The 23125-nt window shown below is 35.8% G+C and overlaps 1 protein-coding gene across 1 annotated transcript in view; it reads right to left on the minus strand.

Annotated features, from left to right (window-relative positions):
- The window catches only part of EYS (eyes shut homolog), a 718119-nt gene that overhangs the window by 496746 nt on the left and 198248 nt on the right, over positions 1 to 23125 (minus strand). The window contains exons 15-18 of the mRNA XM_065730862.1: positions 12283 to 12405; positions 10739 to 10852; positions 9479 to 9592; positions 7343 to 7456 (exon numbers count right to left, since the gene is read on the minus strand). Coding sequence (XP_065586934.1) covers positions 7343 to 7456; positions 9479 to 9592; positions 10739 to 10852; positions 12283 to 12405 — 465 coding nt within the window. The remainder of the gene's footprint in view (positions 1 to 7342; positions 7457 to 9478; positions 9593 to 10738; positions 10853 to 12282; positions 12406 to 23125) is intronic.

The raw sequence follows: 23125 nt of genomic DNA on the forward strand, positions 1-23125 counted from the left end.
CTTCTTTTCATGCAGCCCATTATACAGTTGGCTTTCTGGGCTGTGAAGGCATGCTGGCTCATGTCCAGTTTGCCACCCAACAGTGCTCCCTAGTCCTTTTTTGCAGGGCTGTGCTCAATAAAGCTGTGGACCTAATAATTTAAAGGATCTTTGAGTACATTGCATGGCTTCTACAGAACAAGAAGAACACTGAGGGCACTAATGCATCTAAATATGGAAGAAACAGCTAATGACTGGTGTGAAGCACTTAGAAGTACCATAAAAATAAATGTGTAATACTAGATGAACTCATCAACATAAGAATGACACATCTACTATTTCAGAGGCCTGTTTCATCAAAAAGCAGTGAGCAAAACAACATTCAGAAGTAGAACACCTGACAGTCACTTCTACTAGCATATCTGTGAACCCCTTTCCTTCATACAGCTGAGCAAGACAACTAAAATATATAAACTAATGTGCCCTTCAGGCTTTAAGATATTTGAAGACTTTAAACTCATGAAAGCAAATAAAACTGCAGGAATCTGAAAAGACAGTTCTGATTTTGCTGGCACAGATGGAAGAGTATAATGGATATGTTTCATCCTTGTAACAAAATAAATAGCTTGAGACAAGAAAGGTACTTTGCTAAATGATAATGGAGACCAGCAAGGGACCATAAGATATGGTAGCTTAAAAGCTTAGAGAAAAAACTTCCTAGCATAAAAGAATTAAGAGTCTTTCTCTTTTTCACCGACAAAGAAGGAACTTAGTGATTTAAAAAAAAAAAAAAAAATTTCAACTTGTTCTTCATACCATTTTGTATAAAATCAATAATTTCAAATCCCTATTTAACATGCCTCCATATGTAGATAAAATATATATATTGTATACAAATAAAACAGTATTGAGTACTATATACCTTACTAATGACACTATTCTTGAATTGTTTAAATCTGTATTGGAACCGAACACTATTTCCTTTCAGAGACATAGAGCTTTTATTCTACCTTCCACAAAACTGTTAGTACCACTATATGAGCTATAGTCTCACAATATGTTTCTCACACACTCTCTTCTGCAGCACTTAATATCAATTCCATAAGTGTGATTCTATTAAAGAAATGGTACAATTGTAGAATAAATATCATAATTGAAAAGTTATAATAGAACTCTTTGGCTAGGATGCTATAATGGAATCAAGCTGACTGAGAGGCCTTTTTAAACATATAAATTACTGCCAAAGACTATCACTGATAATTTGTTGGCCAAAACTGTAGCTAAATATAGTTCTAAGCGGACTGTCTCCTATAGCTGACATTATGTTCTTTGACTTGACTGTACCCAGATCGTTTACTTTTCTTCCTGATCCCAGTTCCAGTAGTAGGAAATGCTATGGAAAACCATCTGATCCCATTCCTTTGATCTTGAACAGCTAAACTTCAGAATATCCTTTGAAAAAATGTCCCATATAGATGACTATAAGTTTTTTATCTCAGACACTATATAAAACAGGTGGAAGAGGGAACATATCTAAATATTTGCAGAGACTAATACATTAGAACCAAGCAGAATCAACTATATCAGATACATACTTTTGTTAAAACTCTGTATGAAAAGAACACTATATTACAGTAGAAGTAAGTGGCTGTGTGGTAAGCAGTTCACCAGTGTTTAAGTGTGAAATATAATAGTAATTTGTACCATACAAGTCAGTGACAGAAACAGAGAACTGGACTTGGAATATCATGCTGAGATAATTAGAAGATATTTGCAAGCACAGTATTTGTAGCAGAGATATTGTAGGCAAAGAATATTATATAAATATAGATGCTGTTATTTTTCTCTGTCTGTTCACAGCTACAACACATGCACAGCAAGCTGCAGTAACTACTGGGATTTTTATGCAGCCTGACATAGGGAGTCCCTTCATTGATAAAATAATCTGCTGTAGATTTTTTCTTCTTTCATCACATCTAGAGCTTCCTTGACTGCAAGGTCAAAAGCTTTATCGTATAAAAGTATATGGATTTGGAAATACGTTGTTTCATATGTACACAAATATATCTTTTCAGCAAAAAGTAAATCTGTATCTTTAAAAAGTTAAAATTCAATTTCATCCTCCACAGGACAAAAAATTTAGCTGAAATAGGCTAACAAGACCTCAAATACCGTTTTAGGTAATTATAACATTATTAGGAGTTGACAAGGATGTTATGTTGTATCTGGAATTCTTACACACTTCTTAAGTTTTCTTTTGAGCTGTGCACAGATTTACTGCTAGTACTTTCAAACGATGTTTGGTAGAACATTTGGAAGAAATGAAAGGTAGAAATTTCAGAGTAATAATTCCAATGAAACATTTGAACATACTGAAAGAGCAGTGATCTGCACAGGCAGTGGAGAAGTCCTCTGTATGATGAATACTTCAGGAGAGGAACATATTCATTTTGTCACTGTTAAGAGTTACAGCAACTATGGCAGAAGAAATACTTCTCCAGTATTGATTTTACCATGGAAATTAGGTTTACCAAAACACTTTGTGCCCACAGGAAAAACATCACATACACATTTGACTTGTAAAGTTAATTTCAAAACCAAGACTATCAGACATTTGAAGGAAAATCCAGATATGGACTACTGCTCAAGTACCACTGTGTTTAAAAGACTTAGACATCTTCCAGTATTCAAGAAAGACCAATGGGATGAGCTAAAAAATTTTGCCATAGTACAAATAACTATGCTTTATAAAAGCACAGAAATGTAAGAAAATAAAATTTGTATAATAATATCTTTATGATTTTTTGTTGTCACAGTCACATGGGATGGGATGATTCATCATAATATAAAAACACATATTCAAGGTATCAAAAAGGCTGTGAAACAAAAAAGAGAAGCAGCTGTGCTTGTCCTCCAAAGAATAAGACATGAAAGAATGAAAAAAAAATAAAAAAAGGATTTTAACAAGAAGAGGGAAAGAAAGGAGAGGAAAATATCATGTTGAAGTTGTCGGTCAAAATAAACAAATTAGATTTTCCTGGCTAATCAAGGAGATAGTCACAGAATCACAGAATTGTAGGGGTTGGAAGGGACCTCCAGAGATCATTGAGTCCATCCCCCCTGCCAAAGCAGCTCCCTAGCCCAGGTTGCACAGGTAGGCATTCTGGTGGGTCTTGAACATCTGCAGAGAAGGAGACTCCACCACCTCTCTGGGCAGTGTGTTACAGTGATCTGTCACCCTCACTCTGATGAAGTTCCCATGCACATTTGTGCAGAACTTCCTATGCTTCAGTTTGTGGCCGTTTCCCCTTGTCCTATCACCATGCACTGCTGAGAAGAGTCCAGCCTCATCCCCTTGCTTACCACACATTAGATATTTATAGACATGGAACAGATCCCCTCTGAGTCTTTTTTTTTTCAAAGCTGAAAAGATCATGGTCTCTCAGCCTTTCCTCATAAGAGAGGGACTCCACGCCTTTAATCATCTTTGTGGCCCTCCACTGTCTCTTTCTAGGAGATCCTTGTATTTTTTGTACTGGGGAGCCCAGAACAGGACATGATACTGCAGATGAGGCCTTACCAGAGCAGAGTAGAGGGGGAGGATCACCTCCCTCGACCTGCTGGACACGCTCTTTTTAAATGCATTCCAGCATGCCACTGATCTTCTTGGCCACCAGGGCACACTGCTTGCTCATGGCCAACCTGTCATCCAGCAGGACACCAAGGTCCCACTCCACAGAGCTCCTCTCCAGCAAGTCATCCCTGATCCTGTACCAGTGCATGCCGTTACTTCTCCCTAGATGCAAGACTCTACACTTGCTCTTGTTAAAACTCATCTGGTTCCTTTCTGCCCAGGTCTTGCTGAATGGCAGGACAGCCTTCGGTTGTGTCAGCCATTCCTCACAGCTTTGTATCATCAGCAAACTTGCTGAGGGTGGACACTACCCCTTCATCAAGCTCAGTGATGAAGATGCTGAACAGGATCAGACCCAGCACTGACCCCTGAGGAGTATCACTAAGTACAGGCCTCCAACTGTATTCTGCACCACTGATCACAACCCTCTGAGATCTGTCAGTCAGCCAGTTCTCAACCCACCTCACCATCCACTCATCTATTCCACACCTCCTCAAGCATGACCTCCCCCTGGTGAACCCATGCTGACTACTCCTGATAACTCTCTTCTCTTCCAATTGCCTGGAGAAGGCATCCAGAACAAACTGTTCCATCACCTTTCCAGGAACAGAAGTGAGGCTGATTGGCCTGTAGTTCCCCAGATCTTCCTTCTTGCCCTTTTTGACGATCAGAATAATACTGGCTATCCTCCAGTCTTCAGGCACCTCTTTGTGAAGGACTGAAACTGATTTCCTTTCTTTTGTCTCAAAGCTTGCTTTGTAAGGCCTTTTCTGGTGATACAACTCTGACTGATAGCTGCTGATCATCTAAATAGATGTCATGGTGCCTCAGTGTCTCTGCTTATGGTTGTAAAGATAAGCAGAAATAGGGGCGCATAGTCTTTTTTGGGGGAGTATGGCTTGGAGAAGCTGACCACCACAAAAAGACAACAATGCTCCTTCATTTTCAATGAAGGCAACATCCTCTGCTGGCTTATCTGTTGGATCAGACATGTCACACAAACAAAGAGAAAAGAAAAAAAACATGAGAAATGGGGAATAAAAGGCCTTCACTGAACCAAGGACTTGAGAAGAACTCACAAAGAAAAATCTTTGACGGAGAACTCCTGAAGAGAAAAAAACCTTTGGCAGAGAATTCCCTGAAGGGGAAACCTCTTTGGAAGAACCCCTTGGCCTGCTTGCTGTGATCTCCCATCCCCCGCAGTGACCAGACAAGTTCCTGAGATCAACGGACCTACTACGGACCTCGCTGGATTCAAGGTTGTGATTATATCTCTCTTACTTTCTGCCAAGACTCCTTGCTTTTCATCTCTTTTCTATCGCTCACCTTCCCTTCCCCATATCCCTAAGCAACTAGTATTTGTAATAAACTGGTTGGGCTAACATTTCACCTGTTGTATCTTAATCTCATGTCAGGTATGCACATAATCAAAGAACCTCATCTCCCTCTTTTATATTGGAACGTGACACTTCCATTCTTCGAGATCTCTCAAAGATGATAGAGAGCAGTTCAGCAGTCACCCCTGCCAACTCCCTCAGCACACGTGGATGCATCCCATCAGTGCCCAGGAATTTATGTATACTGACGATGCAAAGACAATTGCAGACCATCTCCTCCCACACTGAAGGGGAGTCTTCCATTCCCCAGACCCTTTCACTTATCCCCATGGTCCAGGAGTCCCAAGGCTGAGTTCACACAGTGAAGACAAACAAAGAAGGCATTCAATATCTCCACCTTCTCAGTATCCCCTATTACCAGAACACCTCCTCATTTAGTAGGGGACCCACATTTTCCCTAGTCTTTCTTTTACTGTTGACACACTTAGAAACAAACACAACAAAAACAAAAAGGTTATCCTGAAAGACTACTTTCTGTCTGAGTGCACCTGAATATCCAAATCATGCTCTGCATTCCTTAATTCTATGTTCTACGTATTAGAGGGCTGCTGTACACATTCTGGAGTGGTGTATGTTCTTTTTTTTTTATAGTGATGCATAGTCTGTAAGTCAAATTTCGTGACTGAAGAATCAAACCAATACAAAATACTCGGGATATACAATTTCAAGTTCTTTTTTTTTTTCAAGAAATGGTGGTATTCATAACATTGTATGTATGCTTTTCCACTAAGCGAGAACTGTGAAAATAAAACTGAAACAGGTCTTATATTATGTATTTACTTTCTCAGAGAAACAATTCTGTAATCTGTAATTAAGCACACACAAAGCTATTTGTTTCATTAAACAGAGTATTTCCACACAACTAGAAAATATAGTTTAACCACCCATTCTTTATGTTGGTTTCCTGTGAATCTGTTAAAGATTACATTTACATCCATCTAATACTAAATAAACAGATGGTGAGAGACTGAGGTAGAGTGTTCACATGAACTTTGCTTTTTACTTTTATTTATAGCATCACAAACCTTGGTAGAATCAGTTTAAGAATTTGATTTGAAACAGTGCTGAATAAGCCTGTAAAGAATTCAAAAGTCTCAAAAATCCTTTCTTTCAACAAGAATCCTTAGAGCAAGATTTTAAGCATTCTATACCAAGAGTGCTATGAATTCAGAGGATCTCACAGTTACCAATTTTGAATCTTTCCAGAGGGGCTTAACCTTACTACTGAGAGCAATAGAATCTGCTGGCTTCTTGAAGGATGACGATGGGAAATGCTGACTTTCTGAAATTTTAATAATTTCTTTAAATATCTAAATGAGTACTAAAGTCTCCTGAAAATCTGTCTGTTTGTGAAACAAGCACTTACGAGACTAATATTTGTAGCCACATGCTGGAAATAGTTTCACATTTTTCTGTGCTGTGCAGAAGAAATTCTGAAACTGTGCTACTCATTTACTCGTTATCTCAATAGATTTTATTCAGCAGAACATAAATTAAAACCAATAAGACTGACAAATTAGATTTTGACCATTAACTAAAACAATAAGAACATTAGAGCTCCTTTTTTTCCCTGTGAATGATGAGTTCAATGGAACCATCTTCCCCAAAGGGGAAAAATCCTGCTGTCTCAACATACAAAGAAAATTGTCTTTTAATGATTATTCTGGAATCCTAAGTATGTATTATTATATTGAACGGCAGGAGAAAAAATGTGTTTATATTTAATTTATAAATCAACAAGCATCTTTAATGGAAATTATCACTTAAACTTGACTTGCTCAAGAACACTGTACAGTTTGTTGTCTTAAATTTTAGCACTAACTGTTTAAAATTAACCCCACAATATTTCTATCATAAAGATCATAATAAAGCTAACATTTTAAATTTATTTTCCTTAATAGCATCAATAGAAATAACCACACATGATTTATGGATTCCAAGATAACTCTAAATTGTTTTCTGGGAATGGAAACATAATTTAGAAAATGCCACTAATTAAATTAGAGTGAGAACAGTGTTTAGAACAAAACTGTTATAGATGGTCATTGAGCATATGCTTCTCATTTAGTAAATAATCTTGTTTTGTTAGCAAAGTGATTTTTAGTATCCATTTTGATTAATAAATAAACAGTTCAAGTAGATATATAAATAAAGTTTACTTCACATTACTTGCAGACTAGGGTACAACTGGCCAGTCACTTGGAAGAGTTTTGCTTGAGAAAATGAAAGACTAATAATGCTGTAGGAAGAGTGAAATGAGTTTAGACGATTGACTGAAATGCTTTCTAAAGTAAATTGTGTTTGCTTTCCCTTCTCCCTTGGTGTTCATTACCTTTAAATGGAGCCATACATTGGCAGAAGTAATTACCCGGTTGGTCAATGCAGGTGGCTCCATTCTTACAGGGAAATGAAGCACACTCATCTATATCTGTTTCACATCTTGCACCTTTAAAAAGATAATAAAAGTGAACATTTAGTAAGACAATCAGGTTCCAATTTATAATGCATTTGCACAAGAATTATAAGCAACTTCTGAGAAGAAGCCGATATAAATCAGACAAAGATCCCTCAATACAAATGTCAGTGTCCATTTAATTCTTATTGTCATAAATACATAAGAAGTTATTTCTGAGCTACTAACTGGTAAGAATTCCTCCTGGATTGCAGACTAATTTATCCAGCAAAGCTAAGAACTTGGAGAAGGAAGATCTGCCTGCTTTTTAAGTGAAGACTGGATTCAAGATCATGTAAAGAACCTGAAGGTGCACAAGTCCATGTGATCTGATGAGATCCATGTATGGATTCTGAGGGAACTGGCAGATGAAGTTGCCAAGCCACTATCCATCATATTTGAAAGGTCATGGGAGTCTGGTGAAGTTCCCACCTACTGGAGAAATGAAAAAAAGAAGACCCTGGGAACTACAGGCTAGACTGCCTCACCTCTTCTCCTGGCAAGATCATGGAGCAGATCTTCCTAAAGATCCTACTAAGGCACATCGAAAATAAAGACAAGGTGACTAGTGGTAACTGACTTCAGTGGTAAGTGGCTTCAGCAAGGGCAAGTCATGCCCAACAAACTTGGTGGCCTTTTTTCATGGAGTTAAAGCATCAGTAGATAAAGGAAGATAAGCTGACATCATCTATCTGTACTTGTGCAAAGTGTTTGACACTGTCCCATATGACACCCTGGTGGCCAAATCGTAGAAAAATGGATTTGATGGATGGACCACTGGTTGGATAAGGAATTGGCTGGATGTTTGCACTCAGAGAGTTGTGGTCAATAGCTCAGCGTCCAAGAGAAAACTGGTGATGCGTGGTGTTTCTCAGGGATCAGTGTTGGGACTGGGGTTTCTTAACATCTTTCCAGGTGACATGAACAGTGGGATTGAGTGTACCCTCAGCAAGTTTTCAAACAACACCAAGCTGAGTGGTGTAGTTGACATTCTGGGGGGAAGGGATGCTACCCAGAGGGACCCGGACAGGCTTGAGAGGAGAGTACATTTCAAACTCATGAAGCTCAACAAGGCCAAGTGCAGGCTCCTACATCTGGGTCAGGGTAATCCCAAGCACAAATACACGAGTGAACAGTTTGAGAGCAGCCCTGAGGAGGAGGACTTGGGTGTGTCAGTTGATGAAAGAGTCAACCAGCAATGTGTGATTGCAGTTCAGAAGGCTATCTGTATCCTGGGTTGAATCAAGAGAAGTGTGAGCAGCCCTCAAGGGCGGTGACTCTGCCGTTCTACTTTGCTCTTGTGAGATCCCACCCGGAGTACTGTGGTCAGTTGTTGGACTCCCAATGCTAGAAGCACATGGAGCTGTTGGGATCAGAAAAGGGCCACAAAGATCAGAGTGCTGGTGCACCTTGCTTGCAAGGACATGCTTAGAGAGCTGGGGCTCTTCAGCTTGGTGAAGAGAAGGCTCCAGGGGAACATTATAGCGGCCTTCCAGTACCTGTAGGTAGCCTACAGGAAAGCTGGGGAAGGACTATTTACAAGGGTACAGAATGATAGGAGAAGGGGAAATGGTTTTAAACTGTAGAAGGTAGATGTAGACTAGATATTAAGAATTTACTGCAAAGGTGGTGAGACACTGGAACAGACTGCCCAGTGAGGTCATGAATATCCCCTTCCTGGAAGCATTCAAGACCAGGCTTGATGGTGCTTTGAGCAACCTGGTCTAGTGGGAAGTGCCCTTACCTATAGTAGGGGAGTTGGAACTAGATGACTGCTTGATGATCTTAAAGGTCCATTCCAACCTAGAACATTCTATAATTCTGTATGTTATTGTGCAGTTTTGTTTACAGATAGAGAGAAGTGTTCCAATTTGCTGGGATGCAAATGAAACATTAAATCAGTACAGATAAGGACAAATGAGAAGGAAATAAAAGTAAATTAGTAAATGGTATCTTAACGCATGTTTTGTAGACCACTGCTTCACAGAAAGCTTGGTTACTACTAACAGGACTCACCAGTAAAGCCAGGTAGACAGATACATTCATAGCCACCAACAAGGTCTGCACACGTTGCATTATGAAGACAAGGAGAAGAGTGACATTCATTTATATTTGTTTCACAAGTTGTGCCTATAAATACCATTAAGCAAATTGAGAAGTTAGTGCACAGTACATATATTTGTGTACCAACATTTACTTAAACAGAACATAACTCAGACTGAATACAATAGATGCCTTTTTCATATTTCAAGTATTTATGACAATATATTGTGAATGTTCATATTTAAGCTATTTACTGATTTTCCATGAAGATGAAAAGTCTTAGCAGTTACTTAATACATTCTTAGAGCTGAAATTGTATAATTTTCCTATTATAACTTATATGTTATTATTAATTCAGTATAAAAGAACAGAAAACAAATTACATTACATTAAATATATTAGACTTCATTGGAATGATATGAAAGGAAATCCTCCATATGTAAGTATAGCAGATGCACTTACAGAAAAGGAAAAACAAATCTGACAAAAAAACATTATTATTCTAGTCTAGACTACAGCTAACATAATCACATACCTTCTCAGAGTACAGAAATATTAGTGAAAGACTTTGTAAGCAAACTGTTTGTTTTTTATCATTTGAAGAACAAGTGAAAAATAACAGCAAACTATAAGGTTTGATAAGTTTGAAAAAAATATATTAAAAAGCTTTAGTTATTTTGAATATCTCTAATAGTATAGATACAGCAGATCACCATGTGACATTTGAATTGCACAACACTTTGTATTTCAGTGATTAAAAATCCATAACTTTTTAAATGATGCACTAGAAAGAAAACAGATGCACTTTAAATTCCTAATCTGAGCTCAAAGTAAGGATTAACTGCACCTAGTACTGCATCCACTTATCAGAGTTGATTACATTTCTCATAGGAATTGTACAAGAATGCCAAGAACAAAACCTTTCCCACATAGGTTTTTTTTCTTATTTTTTTTTCTCTGATTCTATTCTATAACATGTCAGCAGTTTAAAATGCTTATAGAAAATAGCATAGACTATTTGCAAAATTGGTTTTCATCAGCATAGCAACCAGCCAGCAGAAAACACCCATTTCCATATAGTCATATAAGGAAAGTAGATAACTTTCGTTAAGATGTACTCATACTGTATTTACTCGCTTGGAACTTCAGATGTACCCCATCTGACATGATAAAAAAATCTGTGTAAAACTCAAAGTAGATTTGTGAAGTTATATTTCTATGGCTTTTTAATACCTCGAAATCCATTCTGACAGATGCAACTGAAGCTGTTCAGATGATCAATGCAAGTGGCTCCACTGTGACAAGGGTCACTAAGACACTCATCCACCTCAATCTCACAGTTATTACCTGGAAACAAGTGAAGGAATAACTTCATTCAGAACATGCCATTCGTGAGTTACTAGTTGCAACAGGAACAACAAAAGGAAATAACTGAAGCAAGGTACATGGAGCTTTTACCAATGATCCAAAGATTACCCTTAGCGAATTTATTGATTACAGGCAAAAGTAAAATGTACATTTAATATACCACGCTCATCAAAGACACAATGGGAATTTACAGATTCATTTATAGATGCACTTAAATATGCACATCTTTAAATATGCAGGGGAAAAGCTTATAGATGCTGATTTGTTGTTGAGAACTGATAAACCTAGTATTGTTTCTGGCTTGCAAGGTAGAAAAAGCTCAGAAAGTATTTATTTGCATTTTGTATATACAACATCCAAATGCATGACAGTAGCTAAAATGTTCATTACGATTTCTGAGGTGTTTTGAGTACTCTGAACATGGAAAATTATTAACTTAAAATAGTAATCTAATACTATGTAGACATGAGCATAAGACCACAAACTAACATTTCAATAAAATTAGACCTCTTCAAGAAAAAGTAACATCTAACAATTTTATGTTTTGATTGTAATAATAAACAAACCATACCAGTAAGATTTAATTACATTATAGACACTAATACTGATGTTATTAAATTACAGGTTGTTTAATCCAAATGAATGCCTACATTAGGATGCGGAACAACAATTTGATAGGTAAGGTGGTCATAAATGAGTCTCTTCAGGATATGAATCCCTCTGCCTGCCCTCCTTGACTATAGAGACTCTAGCACTAGATTGGTTTTGATTTACAAGCCAAATTTAAGTTCCTTCACTTAGATAGAATGTATCTAGACTGCAGAGCTGACCTACTGCCCAGCAAACTCCTAGTGCACTCAATTACATCATCATCCAAGTGATTAAAATGATCAAAGTCTTTGTCTAGGAAAGTTCTTGTTTATTTTTTTGTTTTGTTTGACACTACAATCTTGATTTATAATGACAGTACAATGACATATCCAAATTAATTTTAATCTAATCATAGCCAGTCCTAATGACAACGGCCAGTGGGATAGATTTAAGCATGAGTAGTTAAGCCTGTCTAGGAACTTAAGGGTATAGTTGGCAGTTCAAGTCCTTATTACTGCAGCTTTATTGCCACAGGAAATACAAGCAGATAAATTAAGACCAACTTCCATATGGCTACAGGAGCTGCAATTGCATCTGTGTGGGACAGACACTCTGTTTAAAATAGTAAAAAAATAAGAACAGCTGAAGTGGAAGTAGTCCCTAGTAGTCAGTGATTTTACAACCAAATATTCATATGCTGGAAAACAGAAATTGCTTCTGCCTGAATCATAAACACCATTAAATTGTATCTATTGCTATTTTCTATGGTTTAGGACTGAATTAATTAGATGTTACACAATATTTTCTATTGATCCCACCTATAAAACCAGGTGCACAGAAACAAACATAGCCATCAGATACGTCTTTGCAGATACTGGAGGCCCCACATGGTTGTGAGAGGCAGGCAACAACTTCTACTTCACAAAACTGACCAGTAAAACCTGATGAAAAAAACAGAGAAACCAATTAAATATGATTATGACATTTATTCTGAGAAAACAAGCAAAGGAGACATCAGTTTTGCTTAGTACCTTCGTATTTTTATTTAGAATAAAATATTCCAGATTCTTCGAAAGCTTGTTTCATATACAAACCACCTTTAAATGAAACAAAAGAACTGTAGGATGAAGTCATACTTGAAACAAGAGAATTTGATAAAATAGCTTTTTTTTAAAAAAAGTAGTTTTAAATACACATCCCTAAATTTATTGAAATAGTGATAGGCACTCTTTACAAGTACATCCTCATTTTTGGTAGAGTACCCTGTACACTCTTTAAGAAAACACCCCGTGTTTACTAAGTGAAAGAAAAAGTCCTATACATTCTGTTATACAACAGATACTGTAAGTTCTGATAGTTTGGGGAGCTTATTGGCATTGATTTTTTGAAGTAATTAACTCATAGTTAATAATAAATCTAATTTTGTTAAACACTGAGCATCCTTGCTTCCCATTTAGGGCCACATATGCACAATTTACAAATATATTCAAAGATAAAACCTGGATCTAAATTTTATACCCAGGATACCAGCACACTGACAATGGCAATAGTTTCTGTAGCCATCTTGAAGGAAGAAAGCTGCATGGTCCATCTATAACACTACCTTTATTATAGAGCAAAATAGTTGTAAGTTCGTATTTTTCAGTGAAACAGTATTTTCATATCTAATAAATAATTTTGAAGTAATTGATATAAAACATTCAAAAATCAAGTACTATGTGTGGAGATAGGATCAGAGCGATGAAATCAAGTGCCTACTTTCAAACGTCAGACTTTTTTGTTGTAACATCTGTTACAAGAAATCTGTGAAAGTAAAAGAAGTTTAGTTATTTGTGCTCTTATTAACAGAGCACTGGAACAGTTTGTAAGGACTTTCAGATTCTTGCAAAAAATAATATTTCAGTGACAATCAATATAGTCTGGACTTATTTATTATAATGTAACAATTAAAGCACAAAAAACCACTGCACACTTAAACCAGAAATCTGGTTCAGTGAACTCAATATTATTAATTCCAATGTTTTACAAGCTTAAATCCAAATCTGACTGGAGACTTGAACCTCACAGTTCATTTTAAAAAGGATTTACGACTGAATGCCTCGTTTCAGTAGCATACATACTGCCAGAAAAGTTTATAGCACTCCAGCATGTTGCTCAGTATCCTGACCTTAAGTTCCTTAACATTCTACACAACAACAAAAAAAAGAAGCCTAATATATTAAAATGTAATAAGTGCAGATGCAGCATAGTAGTCTACTACAAAAAAAGATAGAAGTTCAGTGCTACTCAAGCCTAGTTTAGCATAGTCTTCAAATCAAAGGAAATGTAAAACACGTCCTTAGGGCACCACTGAAGAGCTCCTGATCTGGAAATGTTTTTAGTTTTGAACAGCTGGTTAGATGAGGTAAGACAGCAACTTCTGACCATCAGGGTAAATTGCTGAAACATACTGAGCTGTAGAAATCCTGGCTTGTAAAACGAGCCTTTGAGGCATAAATACAAGACAATGCATATTAAAACTGCCCTACGCATGCAGTCACTTTGGTTTTTAAATCAGTAGATGCAGAAAGGTGTCTTCAAGCTATGCTTCTACTCCATCCAAAACACCAGCTGTGCAATGTTCTCACACAGCTGAAATCTTCCTCCCTGTTGATTGTTATTAAAAATTTAAGCATATATCTCATTTTTTCTCTTCGTAAATAGATGTTAACATCTGCTTGTTGAAGTAATACATGAAACATAAAAACTAAGATAGAGAAGTAAAATTGAAACGTTAATCAATAACGGTAACTGCAATGCACAGACACACATATAACTGTTGTATGTGATAAAGTGAGGTCATCATCGGAGTGGAGACACCATGTAGAAAAGCCAGTATGCTTTTACTTCAGAAGCTAAATATGCAGAATAACTTTAAATTTTAAAAAAAGAACTATAATCTATGTATGTTTTTATTTCTGTGTTTTCAATCCACTAGTAGTATCGCAGCATTGAGAAATATATCTGAATTCACTTTTCCAAGAATAATAAAAGGGGGCATGGTTTTTAGGGACAAATTTTAATATTCAAAATCTATTTTTGTATAAAGTTTTTCAGCAAATAAAGCAGTACTTAAGAATAAATTATCTCCCGAAAAAATAAGCATCTACTTCTTTCCTACAGAACCTAAAATGATATTAATTTAGACAACGGAAATGTGGCAGTAAAGTATTTAAATTCATTCTTTCAGATATGCTGCATTTTCGTTCTTCAGACCCTTCTTTTAGGCAAACCTAAATTCCTCATGACAAAAGAGATTTTTACCAGTCAGACTATGACACTTGAACTCTCCAGGGAGATCGCTGCCTTGTGATCCATTCTGACATAGCCCAGCCACACAGTGATTTATGAGGATTTCACTACATGGCTCCTTATATTCTAGATGGCAGGTACATCTGAAGCTATTAGCTGAAACCTCACATTAAGGGTTATTGTCAGGGCCAGCAGGATCTGATGTGCATTCATTCACTCCTATTGAACAAGCATTACTTCTGGGGATATAGTTATATGGTTACTGTTAAAATTACAGTGGATAACAACTTAGACTGTCAGGGACAAATGTCAGGATTTGTTTAAGTAATTTAAAACTCAAAATTTTCACTATCATTAAGATACTTGCACACTAATGGATTGCTAATTTGTTATTTGCTCTGGATATTAATAACATGCAAGCATTTTCTTTTTTTTTTTCGATTAAAAGGGATCATTACTATTTTTGTCATCTGTCATGTTTTTTTTCTTAGACTTTCATATGTAAAAAAAAATGATATGTGTTGCAAAAATTACACATTACAAAATACATTAGACGAATAAGAGCCTAAGCAAACAGAGCAGACAAGAAGCAATAATAGCAAGGCAAAATCATCACTTCTGGATGGGAAACAGGACAAAAAAATCCTGCCATTACATCAGAAAATGTAACAGGAAAGTACTGTGTTGTTATCATCTGCTCTAATAAATACATGTTATTGTAACCACTCACAGCTATAAAACAGTGTAACATGCAATTTTCTCTGCTGCATCCCTCTCGCCTATGTCCTTCCTTGAGCTCAGACATCAAAATCCACAAAATCATCCTCAGTAAAGACAATGAGGAATTCAGTTAGTTTCCAGTAACATTACAGAACTACAGTCCAGAAGTTTTAAGGACATCACATTCTAAAATTAAATAGATTGAGAAATAATGATTCTGCAACCAAGAAGGCTTTTGTGTTGTCTGGAAATTGTCCATTTTCAGCACCAGACTTCCTGATCTTGGCTGCAGTCTGGGAAACGGTTTAGTTTCTGTGAGTAGTTCAGGTGTCATTTAATCATAGAAAGGTTTGGGTTGGAAGGGACCTTGAAGATTACTTAATTCCAAGCCTTCCTACTGTGGACCAGACTAGCCTGATTTCCCAGTCTAGCTCAGGGACAAGTCAAAACTTGTGACTATGTACACACAATCTGAAAGGAAGTTAAAACATACTGTAAGAACGGGTTATTATGAGTATTTAGGGTGGTTGTACATCAATTTCTCACCTAAGTATTCAATTCCTAGAATAAATAGATAAATATTTTAAAGAAGAATTATTTCAACAGATCTACAATTTTATAGAACTCAAGTTTGAAAGGAAATGTTTCAACAGTTTTAAATCTCGACAGAGTTACTTATCTAAGTGGTAAGTTAAAGAATAAATGTACTAGACAAAAAGTCAGCTTTTATCCCATCATGTCAGTATTTTCTGAAGAAATAAGCTGAATTGGATCCTTCTGAAAAACTCTTCTATGCATCTGAGAAGTCATCATTATAGCTTACCTTGAATTTTATACCATAATTTTCTAGAAAAAATAAAATAAAATTCTACAGCACAAAGTCATCTACATTATTTAAGATGAATTTAATCTGGAGAGGAATCTTATAAAGCTTTCCACCTTCCAATTACCATTCACTCTTTCTGGTATCAACAATAAAATGTACATTTTAAGACATCACTGTTCTGCCCCAGTCAGACTAGGCTGTTTACCATAAACACTAATGTGAAGATGATGGTAAGACATCTGTCACAAGCAACAACGGCAGATTCTATTTAGGCAACAGATATCTTATTTCCATGATAAATTTGCCATAAGAGGGCAATCAAGTGAATGTCAGCCTAAATCAATTGTGATGAAGATAATTCCATGTGGTCTTTCATCTCTTCAAGGTTTTTACTAAGCAATTACAGTAGTTCCATTTGTCCCAGTCACCTCTGTGATTGGGCAGAAATTCTTAGTGCAGACTCAACAATTTTCCTTGAGTGGATGTACATGCAGGTGCAGCTTGGCCACAGGGATTTGTCCTTACCTACATGCATTTCAGTTGTGCAGTTGTACAGGGCATTATTATTGCATTTTTAGCAAGCATTCTGTCACGGAATCCTGCTGAACGTGCAGGCAAATATGAACTATGCATACATGAAGATAAGTTATCTGGCATATCCTACAAATTAGTAATTTGACAAATTAAACTGATTTCTCTAACAGTAACAAGGTGTTCTCTAACAATTTGATCACTTATCAAAAAACAGTGCTTTTCTGAAACCGTTCACGACTGAAATGTGACATTAGAGAATCACAGAATCATTGAAGTTGGAAAAGACCATTATGAAGACCCTTTCCTTTGCTTCATGATCAAAATCAGAGTAACTACAGCTTCAGAGCCTCAAACCATCTGGAGAAATAAATATTAGTAGGATATGGCAGACGGGTAGTGGTTGGCAACACACAGATTCCAGGCACATCGTATGGTAATTCTCTACGTCAGGTACACATCTTAACATGACATTTTAAATGACTGTGCTATGCTTAGTTTATATTTTTTAAATCAACTTCTGATACTTGCATAGGCAAAATTCAATCTAATGCGTGTTTCAAAGAGAAATTTTTAGATTGGCTACAACAAAATACAGCATATTTACAATAAAACAAGTAGGCCACTCAAGCAGGGCAGAGGACTTGTAATAATGGCAAGGGGCAGTCACAGCACAGGCTGGGTCAGGCCACAAACAACACTGGATATGCCTGATCTAGAAAATTCTTTTAATAGAGGGGACTTCATAAACAGCTGCTAGTGATCTTCAAATTTCTCTGTAGATCTCTGACCTTTCTGTCACTCTTTCTCTATTATCTTCCCTGTCCATGACTTCTTTCTGTCACTGAGGGCCAATGAGTGCACTCCTTATCTCTCTCTGAGCAGCCTGACTTGAATGACCGTTTCTATTGCATTGGACGAGCTGGATCTTAAGCCATAAAACATAATAAGAAAATGTAAGAGAACTATTGTTCCACAATAGTTTTCTTTCAAAACCCCCTCAAGCCCAGTTAGAGGGACACAAAGGCCAAAAGCAGTTTCCAGTACTGTAGGAACATTTTTGTTAGTTCCCGGGAAAGATGGATTCGACCTAGAGAAAAAAGGATTAAGCAAGAAAAGAGAAGAACTCTATACATCTCACAGAAATGCACTAGAAGACTTACAGGTATTACAACAGAAGTTTGATTACTGTAGCACAGCAGGCAATTCCAGTTTCTCTTTTATTTACACTAAGAAGTCACAGAATAAGTTTTTATTTTGACTGTGCTTGCTGCCTTGGATTGTGTCAAACTATACCTTATCATTTCATGATAGGGTGCATTGGAACATGACCTAATGCTATTTTACAACTGAAGAATGACACAGAGACAGAAGAAAAGGAAAAACCTTATAAAACAATAGTACTTATTCACTTTCTCATGAGAACTGCAAAGAGGTCAGCGTTTGTGACTTCAATTGGAAGAACATCAACATATGCTGAAAAGATGATGTGTGTCACAGCACATATCTTGTTTCTTATTATCAACAGGTAATTTATTACCCTTCCCTACCCTACCGCTTCTAACAATTCAGATGTAAAGCCTCAAGCACTTACATATTCCTCTGTGCATAAGGAAAAAACAAAGACTAAGAAGTTGACTAATAGGAATAGCTTAGATTTTTCTGTGTTGTTATACATTTCATCATCTCATAGATCAGTATATCACCTAATGAAACATAACTATAGGATCTGAAAAATGACAAAAATATCAGCAGATAATTAAAGCTGAGTACATACATACTCCTCTCCCCATAATGAAGCAACTGTAGATAGTACTTTGCTACTTCAGTATTTTTAGAGCAAGTGCTGTATAAGACCACCAACAAATAAATATTTCAGGCTTTTGATTTATTTATTTATTTTTCAGAACACCTGTTTTGTAGGAGCATATTTCTTAGAGAACGTTCAGTTGTGGGTTTGTTTGTTTGTTTTTTCCCCTTTTACTTCATAGGTACTGGAATATTTCTAGAATTAAATCAAAAAAAGCAATCGCCCCTTTCACCTTGCTTCAATAGTCAATGTTTCAGCAACATTACAAGGGAATAGCATATTTTGAAGTGTGGTTGTTTTGTTTTTCTTTGTTTGCTTTAATGTTTCAACAGTGTTCATTGGTACTTCCTTTTGCAGCTATTACTTTTAGTGATGCATCTATGGTACCTCACTCCCATTCTCTGTTGATAGTCTTTCACCTGAAAGAATATAACATCGAAAACTCTCTCAATTGTATGTTGAGCTAATCTATATATTTTTTTTCTGAATGAGAAATGTTTCCAGTGAAAAGAACAGTGTTTCCTTATAACCTGTAATGGAGAATGATTTTTTTTTCTTTTTTTTTGTCTTTGTGTGTGTGTTCTCTCAAAGTTTATACTTATTTGACAGATCTATATTAGAAATACTAAGTGTTTGGAAATAAGCACCTGCAAATTTCAATAGAACATTAATATGTGAACTATGTCTTAATACAAAAGCAAAAATTGTGATAAAAACACCAATAGTAATAAATTAAATATGTATTTTTTAACTTCTGGTAATTACACAAAATACATCTCAGTATTTCTGAAATATATATATATTGCAGGCATATGAAGTACAATCAGCACAAGCACTGGTCAGTGTTGCTGTCCTCCATCAGTCATACCTCGGAGGCACTGCTCACCTCTCAGTATTCCCATGAAAAGAATAAGGAGATAAGAGGCTGAGCTGCCCCCAACAGTGTGATTTGACACTCAATTAAATAGAGAAGTCTCTAGTGCAAATAAATTAAATTTGTTACAGAAGGTAAGTTGAGTGCCTTAATTTAAATTAGAACTGTTTCTGAAGTAGAGTATAAAGTTTGGTATGTAACTCGTGTGTAAGATTTTATTTAAAAGTAAAATTCAGGAAGACAAAAAGACAAAAATGCATTAGCCTGCTTCCATAATATTAAGGTTGGCAGACAGCCACAAGTATTGAAGTTGAACCACTTCTTATAATTTACTGATAAAGCAACATCTTGAGCAGAGAAAAAACATAAAGCAATACCTTTACTTCACCGTATCCTGTCTAGTTTATTTGTTGTAATAATGAAAGACACTAACTATAAGATACAAATATAAACCTTCATTTCTTATCAGATAACAATACCACAATAACAGAAAAGCTAGGGAAAAAATAAAAAAATAAAAAAAACCAAGGGTGCTTCTAGTGACAGATGAGTAGATTAAACAATGATAGGTAATTAAAGAACAGAAAGCAACAGCTATGGATGTTAGCTTAAAACTTCAAGGAATTTATACAAGACTTTTAAGGCTTATCAATAATGCAAGTATAGCCACAAAAAAAGAAAACTAAAAAAGTATCCCTTTAGTTTGACAGCAAATTGTTGAATAAGGAGATTTTAAAGAAAAGTAGGAAAGGACAAAGAACAAAAACGCAGATCAAGAATTGAGTGAGTCAAAAAAAAAGGAAAAGAAAAAATGCCATCCAAAATGTTAGTATTGCTAATAAGCGGCAGCAGAATAAAGACCATTTTTCTTTTTTTTCCATATAAACATATATATATATATAGTTTTTTAATAGGAGATCGTCAAACAATGTAACAGATCTATCTCCAAAACCTTTACACCTCTAATTAGAAATTTGAACATTTTTAGACAAGTGTTGGACTTACTAGTTAGATAGCTACTTTCCAGAAACAGAAGTTTTGGAGTAGACAAATAAAGATAACATGACATGTAAAAATGATGTTTCATAGAATCAACATACTCTAGAAAAAGGCTGTAGTTTGATTTCACTTTAAATGCTTTGCAAATTGTAAGTTTTCAATCATACTGATTAAAACAAGAGGTTTCTACAGCTATTTTCTGGAAAAGGATGTACATAAAATACGTATGGGCTTTTTGTGTTTTTTTTTTTTTTTGGTTGGTTTGGTTTTTTTAAGTTTCTAATATCAGAAGTAGGGGAAAATAGAGAGGAGCCAGAGAATGGGTAGAGCAATAGGCAGACTAAAATACAAGCATCAGAAGACTCTAAGATGAAGAAGTCTGTTGCAAAAAAATAATAATAATAATAATAACCCTGAACATAGGCGTGTTGGTTTATACACCCCTTATTTCACCCTAGGCACATATATGCAGATACATATTTCTTTTTCATGACAAGCAGAAAGTATGAGTGCTTGTGCTCACTGATGAATGTTTCACCCCTTATCATCACAGAATCTTTAAGTGGAATGTAGACATTACTGGGATCATTCTTCTTTAAGGAAACATGTTGTACTTCTGTTTTGTAGAGCATTGCCCAAGGATGTTTGGAGAGAGATTTTCAATCAGGGCATTCCAAATCAGAAACACTCACATCTGCCTTCTTCTGTCTAGCTATGCCTGACTATGCATAAGAGGAATGAGGAATTCATTACTATTCTAGTCACTATGTACAATTGACATCTGTGGCAGAAGTACTTGCCTCTGTACAGTGACTGCAAATAGGCAAACTTACACTTAGTAGTGCATTCAATCTAATTCCAGCATTTTTTTTCACAACACGGTTGCTTTGTGGTCTTTCCTGCAATGGTGAACAAAATTTAATATCTCCAATGTATGCCTTTGAAGAAAAACTAAAAACTTCTGAAGACACAAAGTTTGGTGGAATGTGCCAGCTTTAAAAATAACAGTAAAATATATGTGGCCATAATCAATGTGCATTGATTGTACAGTCTTTGAAGGGCACCTGTATCAATACAAGAGTAGTAATCAGTGATTTATTAAAAATAGAAAACTATATTTGTCTACACTGTTCTACATTTTCTTTAGCATGCAATAGTCCCCAGAGATTTCTTCATAGTAAAGGTTCTAATAAATAGCTTGAGTGTTCTTCCTTTTCTGAGATATCCGTGAGTACCTAACCTCAATCCCTTTTTTCTCTCACCAAGGACAGTACTCCAAATAAGCCCAGATACATCCATTCAGCTGTCTGTGCAGCTAATGCATGATCACACTACCACTTACTATGAAGGTTTTTTTCCATGCTGACCTTGTTCTATGCAAGCATATAAATGTGTATTTTTTTCCTAAGAAGGTATAGATAAGATGACATCTGTGCATACTATTGATAAAAGGATCACACAGTGAAAAATTAGACTGTGTCAGATCCCATTGATAGGGTACATTAGTCAGTAGTTCACTGTCATATCTGTCATATCTTTTTTTTTCCTGCAGAAGAAGACTCAGACAAACCTTCAGTGGAGTAAACAATGAAGATTTCTTATTTTGGGGCTATCTACTCCAACACGAGTAATGCAAAAATATAATTCCTCTGTAATTAGATTCTCTTTGTCCACAAAGACTGTATGAATACGTAAGAAATCTGAGTTTATCCATATGTTAAATGAAAATAAGTGGCTTTCTAGTGTTTATTTATTGGTTTAACTGTTTGAGTAATAAACCTCAGTTTCCTGACTTATATTTCATTGTTTTCTTTTTGATTGTTAGAGGTGATCTTATTAATTTCCTGTTACATGTAAATGGCTTAAATCATCAAGAGACACTTAAACAGTAACTAAACAATTATTGTATCAGATGATTAAAAAGAAATTCAGAGATGCCAAATATAAGAACCAACAAATGAAAAAATAGTTATCTTTTAAGGACCAAATCATTAAAAAAAAAATAAGTACAAACTTGTGGATTTTGCAATGTACCTGTAAATATTTGAATAATATCTTTAAAGCAACTGCTTAATAGTTAGAGTACAGACATTTCCATTCTATTCTGCTACTGACTGCATAGTAGTTTTGGAATTGAATAGACTCAAGCTGAGTGACAGTCATGGAAATATTTCTTCACCTGGGGGATTGGTAATAAGTTACTAAAATATTTCTTAAGAGAACACTGTTTTTTGTCTGCTTTTGTTAACACTAACTCAATGTTTTATTATCCACTTTGGAATAAATAATGTTGTTTCTAGTAGAAAAGTGTCAAAATGTTAAGTTATCTCTGTTGGGGTTGTAGGGTAGAATTGACGCTACAAATGAGCTGCTAATCAATAGAAAAAAATGCTTTTATTTTTAGTCTCATAACTGACAATATATTTTTTGAAGAAATGGAGGAGGCCAAGCAATTTCTTTTTTGTTCTATAGCAAGGAGTTTTCAATTATCTCTGTCATAAAGCACTACTCAGATAAAGAACACAGAATAAAACTGACATTGCAAAAGAAAGTAACTTAGTAAGGTGTTAGACATAATAAGTTGAGCTTCTGTTGTAACAGTGCAAAATT

The sequence above is a fragment of the Cyrtonyx montezumae genome, unplaced genomic scaffold, assembly GCF_038088225.1.
Source record: "Cyrtonyx montezumae isolate F1298 unplaced genomic scaffold, pur_monq_1.0 scaffold_13, whole genome shotgun sequence".
In the NCBI taxonomy this organism is placed as follows: domain Eukaryota; kingdom Metazoa; phylum Chordata; class Aves; order Galliformes; family Odontophoridae; genus Cyrtonyx; species Cyrtonyx montezumae.